Source organism: Periophthalmus magnuspinnatus, chromosome 14 (assembly GCF_009829125.3).
Source record: "Periophthalmus magnuspinnatus isolate fPerMag1 chromosome 14, fPerMag1.2.pri, whole genome shotgun sequence".
In the NCBI taxonomy this organism is placed as follows: Eukaryota; Metazoa; Chordata; class Actinopteri; order Gobiiformes; family Gobiidae; genus Periophthalmus; species Periophthalmus magnuspinnatus.
Genome location: NC_047139.1, coordinates 25,567,760 through 25,578,487, shown reverse-complemented (window position 1 = coordinate 25,578,487; position 10,728 = coordinate 25,567,760). Strand labels below are relative to the sequence as shown.

General features: G+C 37.4%; 2 protein-coding genes across 3 annotated transcripts; one reads left to right on the top strand and one right to left on the bottom strand.

Moving 5' to 3' along the window:
* The first annotated feature begins 403 nt into the window (after positions 1-403).
* On the top strand, positions 404-3,971 carry npm1a (nucleophosmin 1a). Of its 2 annotated transcripts, none has more exons than XM_033978389.2 (10): positions 404-644; positions 1,631-1,710; positions 1,788-1,907; positions 2,009-2,102; positions 2,190-2,299; positions 2,382-2,467; positions 2,836-2,953; positions 3,022-3,132; positions 3,216-3,290; positions 3,366-3,971. In XM_033978389.2, exons 1-10 carry the CDS (start codon positions 596-598, stop codon positions 3,414-3,416), a joined length of 894 nt encoding a protein of 297 aa, XP_033834280.1. In that variant the 5' UTR covers positions 404-595; the 3' UTR covers positions 3,417-3,971. The 2 variants fall into 2 exon arrangements, with proteins under 2 accessions (XP_033834280.1, XP_055082436.1); XM_055226461.1 differs by having other exon boundaries at positions 489-644; positions 2,385-2,467; positions 3,366-3,884.
* A 352-nt stretch (positions 3,972-4,323) lies between these two features.
* On the bottom strand, positions 4,324-7,591 carry cldn7b (claudin 7b). The gene is made up of 4 exons (XM_033978926.2): positions 7,176-7,591; positions 5,357-5,521; positions 5,198-5,282; positions 4,324-5,112 (listed from the first exon to the last, which is right to left on the bottom strand). The coding sequence occupies exons 1-4, from the start codon at positions 7,396-7,398 to the stop codon at positions 4,959-4,961; spliced, it is 627 nt and encodes a 208-aa protein (XP_033834817.1). The 5' UTR covers positions 7,399-7,591; the 3' UTR covers positions 4,324-4,958.
* Between the last annotated feature and the right edge of the window lie 3,137 nt (positions 7,592-10,728).

The following is a 10,728-nucleotide window of genomic DNA, read 5'->3' as shown; positions in this document are numbered from 1 at the left end:
AAGTCTTTGTTTAAAAACAACAACAACAAAAAAAAAACCAACAACTTATTTATTCAATATCACCTAAGTAGACCTACAGCAGTTTATTGTACAATATGACAATGTTGCAGTTTGGGGTGGGGGGCAGTGGATACTTGCAGTATCTGTTTAACTGTATTTTCTATTTTTATGGAGGATAACAGAAAAAAGGCTAATTATGAAGATAATTTAGGCCTACTTGATTACTGATGGGTCCATTAACTTTACCAGAATACAAAACATCTGCACATTAATAAAAAAAAAAAAAAATGCTGTGGTGTACCCTGAAACCCTGCCTATTGTTTAATTTATGTTAAAATAATACGTTTCATTATACAAGTGGCCTGTACTACATAACGCCCTGTGAGTGTAGTTCTTATACGGTACTGTAGAGGGCAGTGTTATTTCATGTCGCTGGTGAGAGCTCCGTGAAGCGCAGAAGAAGGAGCAGGGGGCGGGGCCGGAGGCGGGGCTGCGGCACCACGTTTATCACCGGTGGTCACAGTGGAGGGATCAGTGTGGTCCTAAGAACTCTGCAGCTCTTTACACTGATCGGCTTTGGTCTTTTATTATCAAGATGAACGGTTTAGAAGAAGAACCCATGGCCCCTCAAACATTTCTTTACGGTGAGAATAACATAGTTTTACGACACTCCGCCATAATGTTAAACTGTGCTCGTGTTATTTAAGGCTAACGCAGAAGGGAAAGACATGCCCTCAAGTTACCGTGCTGCGTATTAATTTTGTTCAACTCAGAGCCTGCTTTAAGATAAAAGATGATATACTTGAATGTTGGTGTTAAATGATGTTGACATGTTGAAAGCACAGTGTAGAGTGTAGTATGACTACGCCGTACACGTGTTTGTCCACAACATGGCGGCCGGCTGGTCAAAAGCGACAATACAGTTTATTCTTTCAAAATAGAGGTTTTATTTTAAATTAAAGAAAACAAGACCGTACTATACCGCACTATGGTGTAATCGATTTATCTGAAATGTCCACTGTGTTTGTTAAAAAGCAGTTCACAGCTAACTGTGAACTTAGCAATGCCACAACGTGGGTTTATCACATGGAGCTCAAGCTGCCTAATAAACGATTCATTTAAGGCCTACCTTCAAGTCTTTGCCCACTCTACTATATATAAAAGAATATACATTTACCCCACCTACTATTTAGTTTAATTTGTAGATTTTAACGCATTTTTATAGCGTGTCTTGACTGGGAATCCTCAAATGACCCCCTTTTGGGGTTACTGGGTTAATAGTTTTCAGGCGTCCTCCTCGTTAAACGCATCTTACTATTCTGTCTCGGCCACATTATGATCAGAATAAGAACAATTTTCTTAAAGTGGAAAAAACTGAACAAAAAAATAAATTTTGGAAGAATCAGATCTGAATGCACATGCAAAATATTGACGTATATCAACATTTAGTACAAAATTAAAACTATTCTTACATCTATTTAGATACATTAAATGTTTATTCTCAGGAAGTTTCTTTTCTGTCAATTTTTTTTTTTTAAATATTTATTTTACGTGTGGCTCCCTCTAGTGTGCAGACTTGTGCATTGCAGGTAAGAGCCCATAAATTTAACACATTAATGTTCCTATTTAGGGTGTGCACTGGAGTCTGGTAAAGATTATGTTTTCAACCCTACGGATGAGGACTTTGAGCACCAATTGGACCTCAGAATGGTAAGAGACCATACCTTTACCTCATGTATTTCTTCTGAAAGTGCATAAATTAATGCTTCTGCATTTGACATTTTCAGGCATGTGTGGACCCCAGCACAAAAGATGAGCTGCAAGTAGTTGAGGTGGAAGGACAAGATGTTGAGGGTCAGAAAATCAAAGCGGTTTTAGTTTCACTCAAGCCCTCTGTGCAACCTAGTGTGAGTAATATTCCTAAATTAAATGATTTTTGGCTTTCTGTCTGTAAATTACTTTTTAAAGGTCTTTTTTTTTTTTTTTTTTTTTTTTAAATGTACTGCAGGTGTGCCTTGGTGGGTTCACCATGTCTCCTCCGGTGGCTTTTCGCCTGAAAGCTGGTTCGGGACCAGTTCATCTTAGTGGACAACATCTTGTTAGTGAGTATTTCTCATCCAGAACTTGGTAAAATTTGTTTTTGTCTCCCCCCCAACAGTTTTTAAAATATTCCATTGTTTTTGTTTTAGTGGCAGTTGATTTAGAGGAAGAGGAGGATGATGAAGATGAAGAGGAGGAAGAAGAAGAAGAGATAAAAACATTAAAGAGACCTGCCACTTCTCCTGCCAATAAGTCAAAGGTTTGGACCAGTTGAGTCTACAGATGTTTGGTGCAAAGTAAGTTATGTCTGTTAATTTTTTATTTTTTTTTGTCTTCCCCAGAAGAAGATGAAGATGCAGGTGGATGATGAGGAGGAGGAGGAGGAGGATGATGATGATGACGAGGAGGATGACGACGACGATGATGAGTAAGTGATAAGGCAGCAATGAGACCTTGATAAACATCTTACAGAAGTCTTGTTATCAATTTGAAAATGATGAGAACAATGAACCCCAGGGGGGTAGTAATTAACACAATGTGTTTAGATCACCATGTAAACTTTTTTGTGTATGTGTAATTTGTTTGCTTAATTTGACATTCTGAGCATTGTACTGCAAGTGTAAGGGAGGTTCAAATAGTATCCTGGAGAGATTGCAAGATTACTCGACAATCATTGACATATAAAACCACTTCAGGCATGTTTTAGATTTTTTAATAATGTCCCCTCTTTAAGTAAAAGGGTAATGAAATTCTTATTTAATCTTGAGTGTTCGTTAAATTCAATGTGTTTTTAAGGGATGAAGATGAAGAGGATGAGGAGGACCAGACACCAGTTAAAGCAAAGCCTGAAACAAAACCAAAAGCTGCTCAAAATGGCAAAAGCCCCAAACCAACAACTCCTAGTAAAAAGGAGGTAAAGACTAATGTGATTTCTAATCTAATTTGGACTGAATCATTACAGACTCCCTGTGCTAATTTCAGGTGAAGACACCAAAGGGCAAGGGTGAGAAGTCTCCCAAAACTGCAACCACACCCAAAAGCCCTTTAACACTTGAACAAGTAAAAGCCAAAATGCTTGAAACAGTCAAAAAGGTTTGTGTGCCACCATATTTTCTAATGCTTGAATTTTTTAATGTTTAATTAATTGGAAGATATTTTTTTTCTTTTCCCCACAGGGAGTGACATTACCCAAAGTACAAGTCAAGTTTGACAATTTTGTGAAGAACAGTTACAAAGTTACAGATGAAGCGGTAATGATCATTTTTACTTGTTTAACTTTCTCATCTAAAAGTATCTTCACTAAACTGTCTTTTTCCCTCTTCTAGATTTATGCAGATCTGTGGAAATGGAGACAAACAGTAAAGGATCCAAAATAACAAACTGGTCTTTGTTATATTATGTTTTATAGCTTTCTAGCACCTGTTCTACCAGAAACTGAACCCAGTGCCTCTTATCAGTGTCTGCCGTCGGAACACACAAATCCCATCTCAAATTGGTTCATATTTGTAAATGTGTAAATACAAATATACATGGGGAGGGGGCATCTTGTCTGATGCCTTATGCAGTAATAGGTTTTATTTTAAAAGCTATATTACAGGCAATGTTACTACAGATTAGCAGATGGACCACTTAAAACTAACATGACCCAGAAAGTAAAATGTCAGGTATTGAATTAAGTTGTCTATCTACTCTGTACATGCAATGTTTTGAAAAGCCTGTGCTTTGAAATCTGCATGCCAATTTGAAATGTGTAGTTTAACTATATTAAACAGTAAACCAGATAAGGTGTACAATTTACATTTTGACCAAGGTGAATGTGGTTTGAGGCCATTTCGAAAATGTTTGATTTCTTATACAACATTCATTGGATATAAGGGTTAAGTGAGACCTGTAAAATATCATTCCAAGTTGTCAATAAAAGTTAAATATCGAGTATACCGGTAGTTGCTTTTTTTTTTTTTTTTTGTAAATGGTGTTGCTTCATTTCACCACAAGATGGTGTTTGATGAAGCTGTTTTGTAGATGGCTTCCAGAAATATTAGCATGATTATGTATAAAATTTAAATCAATTTGGGAAATAAAATCACTTGATATCATGGAAAGTAAAACTGGTATAATTGAATGTTTAAGGCTAGCCCGGCCTGAGTCTACCAGACTGCAAAGGTGCTTTGTAACCTTATTTATAAAAGACACCACCTCATTTCAGGTTGATTACTTAATTACACTTAATGTATTTTGTACCCCTTTAAAACTGAATCAAACAATTCATCCAACTCTTGAACAGACATGTATGATATATATTTTTTTTTTATTAATATACAACAAAAGTTTAAAAACCTGCATTTTTTGCATTGCAGAAACAAACACTGTATTCACATCAATTATATTTTGCCGATCAGCCTCCGTTACGTGGCACAACACAATGGCCTCTCAGCAAGTTCACAACAATCCAGCATGATCTACTTACAAAACTAGGCATTGATTACAACGTCAACCGTACTGAGCATAAATAAGGCACATTTACATGGTTTAACATGACATGAGGACCTCCGCTGCAGTGTCAGATCATTTAGGGACTGTCTAAATGGAGATTTATTCAGTGCACTTAGACATTTCTCCAAAGTTGAACAGAAATGAAAATTTACATTGTAGATCTCAGTATGGAAGGTTACTTTAGTGCTTTATGTGACATTTTGAACCATCTCCAGAGGTGAGCACTGACTACGACACAAATCTGATAATGAAGTAAACAGGTATTAAAAATGTGTTAAAATGTTACAGTAACAACACAGGGCAACCCTGAAAGTTCAAAAAGCTGAGGCGATAAACTTCTGCCTAATGTACAACTGGTCATTCTCAGGTTGGCTAGTTTGAATGTCAAAGTGTTCCTTGGGCCTCGCACCACAGTCCTGTCTTGTTTACACGTACTCCTTGCTGCTGCTAGGAGCTCGGGGATACCTGGGTGCAGATACAGATTTGCCCCGTGGACAAGACGCAGCCAGCATTCCACCCCCAATGATGACGAGGAAGGCTCCGGCCCAGGCGATGAAGATAGCAGAACCAAACTCATACCTTTGTAGAAGAAAGAACAAAAACATTACAATTACTCAAACTTGTTAAGACCATAATAATTAGGTGGTTTGATTTTTGCACTTACTTTGTGTTGACAGGGGTGAAGGGGTTGTAGAAGGCTTGGATAATGTCGTGAGCGTACCACGAGCAGGCAACAATTGAGCACAAAGCTGTTGGAAGGATTTTATAGTCAACTGCATTGCATAACATGTAAAGCACAATAAATATTTAAACAGAATCTTACATCCGACCACCAGGATAATTCCACCAGCCATTGCAATTTTGGATTTCTTTGCTTTGTCATCTCCTCCACAGGTAGTGCACTTCATTCCCATGCAGGCTACACCCAAACCAGCAGCCGTTACAATAATGCTCACAATCATGAGGGCACGTGTTGCCTGAAGGGCACCTGAAAGAAAAGGTAAGAAGAGTCAATCTATAATAGTGACACCATTTTATAATTTTAATACAGAACAGGTGTAGCAGATGCCTGCCGTTTTCTATTTTCAACATAAAGTGGACTGAAGCACTCAAAGGAGCACTTGTTGTTTGAGTTTAACAGAGTGCCTTGTGTCTCCTGTGGACCGTAGCCCCTCCCTGGGACAACGCTCCACAGAAACTGGCTTAAAGCGGAAGCTGTGAGAAACCGTGGGAGGCGGGGGTAGGGTTGGGCCTGTGTGTAATAGAACAGGTCTGACCAGGTTTCAGGTTTTCGTTTAGAAGACACTCCCAATTTCCCCGTACTACCAGACATTTAGCAGGTGGATATTTCATGGCCTGAAAATTCCCAAGTTTATTTAAGTATAACATTTTTAAAACTGGGTAACAGTTTTAAATTGTATATTTAAGATAAAAAAATAAAAGCAGTTTAAAAAAATAAATTGAATTCCTCGAGTTCCAACATTCTTGCTTTCGAGCAGGTATGAAAAAGTTTATTGGCCCATTATTTACTCAGTCTTTTGGTATCTGACCTCCTTTATCTATTACTTATCTAGTACTTGCTAGAGTTTATCAAACAATATTTGAAAATGCGATAAGACGCATTGTGGAGTGGATACATTATCAAGTGTTTTAATGAGTTACAAAAGGCCAAATACAAAAAAGTTGTACAGGAAATGCACTCAAACATAATTTATAGAATTTTCTGATCATTTAATAGAGCGATGGAAGAATTTACAGGCCTACATGAAAGATAACGCTCGAGTGTTTTATAGCCTGAGGGAAAATTAGGTGAACCTTAAACACCAACTGCCATGTTCAAGGGTGACCCATATAGCCACTGTTTCAAGACAATGATGATACAGGTGCACCTTACTCATTTACCATCCAGGTTTGGGTAATGATTTATGGAAAAATATATTGGCCTTTCAATTCATTGAATAGAGATATTCTAAAGGCAACCAAGAGAAAAAAAAATAAAAAATGTATTATATATATATATATATATATATAAAAAAAAAAATCACTGAAAGTAGAAGGCTCTAAGGTTTACATTTTATAAATACGAGTTTGATGATTTGGTTTTCCTTTGTTGACCCACCATAGGTGTTGTTTAACCTGTAAGTATCTGGTGTATTCAAATACAACACCAGATACTTGCGCAAAAAGGTGGTGTAATACATGAACTAAAGAGTGTACATGCCAGGTAAAGTATATAAGCTAAATATTTAAAACAGCTCTATAAAACAGGTAAGTGCCCTAAAACCTTCAACAAAACCCTGGGAGTGAAGTGTTAATCAGTGACAAAACCGGTTGAACGACAAACTCTAAAGCTGTAGGCCTGTGTACTCTAGAAACACTGAGGACTGTAAAATGCAGCAGTTTCTATTGGCCTAGAGTTGGGCCTGGCATAGATCAGTGTGAGACAGCACACAATGACATATTTTTATAGAAACTAAACAGTCTACATTTTCGGTAGACAAATGCGCCAATAGCAGGTTTAGTTTAACTTTGTAAATTAACTTTGAATGGAAAAAAACAAACAAACATATCAACAGAAAAGTTGGCAGACATGGTCTACATGAGACTGTCCCAGGACAAAGGCACAGGTAAAAGGGACTTACTGTTGAGCTGCAGGATGGAGTCGTACACTTTGCACTGGATCTGTCCTGTGCTCTGAAACGCGCAGGACATCCACAGTCCTTCATACATGGCCACGGCCGTGATGATGTTGTCTCCAACATAAGCGGACATCTTCCACTGGGGCAGGATGGTCCCAATGATCAGTCCAATCAGGCCCAACAGAGCCAGAGCAAAGCCTAAGATCTGGAGACCTGAGTTTGCCATTGCACCTGTTCAGACTGACCTGATCTCACACAAAAAGAGTCCACCTGTAAGAAAAGTTTCCTCCACAAAATAAATAAATATAGATAGGTAAAATAAAGTCCTCTGCTGTTTATCCCAGGAGTCTTTTGTAAATAAATCACCGACGAACAAAAAAGGTGAATCCGCGCACCTGTTCCTGAGCCGCGCCTTGAATAAGGAGGAAGCAGCGGGAACGAGCTTTTAAGGCGGTTACTACGCGTTTACGTAGAGGCGGTGACGCGCACGTAGTTTCGACTCGACGTCCCAGCAGCGAGCGCGTGCAGTTTCATGATGTAAGTGTTTCGGGAGACTCTAAAGTTTCACATTTCACTCGTTTCAAGGCTAAGATGTCCAACTTAATAGACTTTGAAAGATAAAAACAAAACAAAAAAACCCCAACTATGATGAATTGGGCCCAAACAATTAACCAAATGTTGTATTAAGTGGAGACACGTGCTGAGCGTCTCAAACATGGGTCCATCTGAAGAGCATCAGTCATATTGGGTGGATGCCTGGGATCCAAAATACATATATCTTTCTGGATTTGCCAAAGTCATTAATTAGATTAGTAGAGATGACAAAAATAATCGATTAATCTATAGTCTACTTATAACAGGCCTAACTGAATCTAATAGGCTAAAGTAAAATAAACATAATAGTTAGTTCGATACTTTGATTCCATAAAGCTGTTACAAACTGCAGTGTTGATCTTTTACAATTAGATAATAACAGGATCTCACACTTTATTTTATCATCATTAATTGAATAATCATAAAATCCAGATGCTTCCTCTCACACTATTTGTAGGCCTAATTAAAATGTGTTATATTGGCATACTTATATGTTTATTTTGGGACATGTCTCTAAATAATTGACTTTACCTAATGGCTTCTCCATGACACTGTTGCCTGTTATTCCTCAAATGTGCCTATTCACATCTTAAAACAAAGCATGCCATCGTTTGTCAGTTAGAACAAGCTACAAAGTGTTATTGTTATCTACATAAGTTTGTGTATTTAACTGAAACGTAGTGGCATATTTCAGAATTTTCAAAGGCTTCAAAGTGCAAGGCCACAAACAACCGGAGTTCCTTTTTTCAAAGCTCAAAACAGAAGTTCCATTACTGTCAGACTGTAAAGTGATGCCATGTCGGAAGTGGAGATGCACTGATACTACTTTTTTTCCAAAACAAGGACGAGTGCGAGTACTGCTTTTGAGTACTTGCAGATACAAAGATACATAATTTTTACATTGGACACATTACAGTTATATTATTTATTGACCAATGTTATTATCATCCTATTCATTTTTTCATTGTATAATTTGTATATAATTTCATTATATAGGGTGACCAGATTCAAAATTGTAAACTGGGACACATCCAAGTTGGGATGGTTGGTATAAATAAAATTGTGAAATGAGTGTATGACATTGTCCATTCTCGACTCACTTCTGACTCAGTATATAATCTTCTGTTGGTGCATTTGTTTTGTCTTATGGTCATTTTCAAGCATGGTTTTATGTATTTTAGCTAAACCAATGACAATATATTCACCTCTTTACTCCTGGCGGGGATCATATTAAGTATTTGAGTGGTTGTTTTACATTTGTACCAGAATCACTGTAATTAGGTGTAATTTCAATATAATTTAGAGAAGTACCTTTAATATCTACTTGATCTTTGCAGACCGTGCTCTGCGCTAACTGCTAAAGAGCAGCTTTTAGTACAACTAAACTTTGAAGAACAATGAAGTTTGAACCTGCTCTATTCAGTGCATTGTTGTAGGTTTGTTTTTCACCTACAAGTTCCTGTGTATGCACTGCGCTAATATCCTTTCTGAACTATAAAAACCATCAAGAGTCCTAAATATTTTTCATAGTTCATTTGACAGTCACATGTGATTAAAGCTGAGCTTAATGTGCAGAAATGTTAATATGCTTCGTTATGGTCAACTCCTCAGTGGTCAGAGCTCGCTGCACAGCTGAGAGGTGAGCTGTGAGTGTCAAATAAGATGCAGCACATTTATAGTGGTATTGGCCCCTGGCATCGGTAGCACATTGATGAGTATGAGTACTAGCATCTGGTAACGGGCCGATACCCGATACTGGTATTAGTATCAGTCCATCTCTAGTCAGAAGTATGAGCACATGTATTTCCTACTTTTCCCTATTCATGATGAGAAATGATACATGCATTTTGAAAACGTATTAGAATAACCGCAGTTTTACCTGACAAACTGGTTTAGGGACTGTATTTATCCCTAAACGGTTTAAAGAAAAACAAAACAAAACACAATAAAAACAACAACATAATATTCCTAGAGTAACTGATGAGACACACGCAGAGACATGCTCCTCATGGCCTATCCTTAATTGTACTAGCGAGTGTCACCTAAACATAATACGAGTAGGTTTTGGTGGTATTGTGCAACAGAGATTTGTTTATAGCCGTGCAAAGGTGAGTCATTATAAATGGATAGTAGTAAATATTTTTAACCTGTCACAAGGTGAGGTGACTCATCCTGACTCTCAGAATGTGTAAAAAAAAAAAAAGAAGGAATCATTCTTGGAAATCAGATTAGATAAAGTCAAGGTAAGTCCAACAATGACCGAAATATATTTATGTCTTTACAATATGTTGTCCATTTGATCATTGAACCTGAACTCATTCTTGAAATTATTTGGATCTTTAAAGTATGTAGTTTCAAACAAGCAATTAGCCTACTTTCTGTATGAGTCATATCTTTGAGAGAAACTAGCTCTTTGTGCAACATCACCATCTAGTGGTCAGGGTGAGTACCACATTACATAATGTTACCTTATATCTTTGACTGTCTTTGTATTTTGAATCTGGCTGTCAAACGCAAAAATTGGTTAATTAAAATGAAGTGCTTGATTAATACATTGATTAAACCATTCCTCAAGTAAGATTTGTATCAGAATGTTGAGATCTCACAGTTGTCTACATAGTGAGTGCCTGCAGAGTGATGTCTACTATGGAAACAGTATTATAGTAAATCTAATTAGTTCCCATAACAATAGAGGCTATATTTGCTGTAAACCTAATTCCTGTTTGCTGAATTAAAACAAACTAAACATTCATGGTGTCAAAGTGCAGACTGGTGATTGTAATCATTGTTAAATGCACACAGCATGTGATTAGAGATGTCCCAGTAAAGCAGAGAGAATCAGAAAAGTAAACAAGTGCGACCCTGACTGAGGTCACCTCATCAGGAACAGAAGCAGTACGCACTAATCTGCCAGATCAATTTAGGTTGTTCCAGGGGAGAGCGCCCTAGCCTAATTAGCATA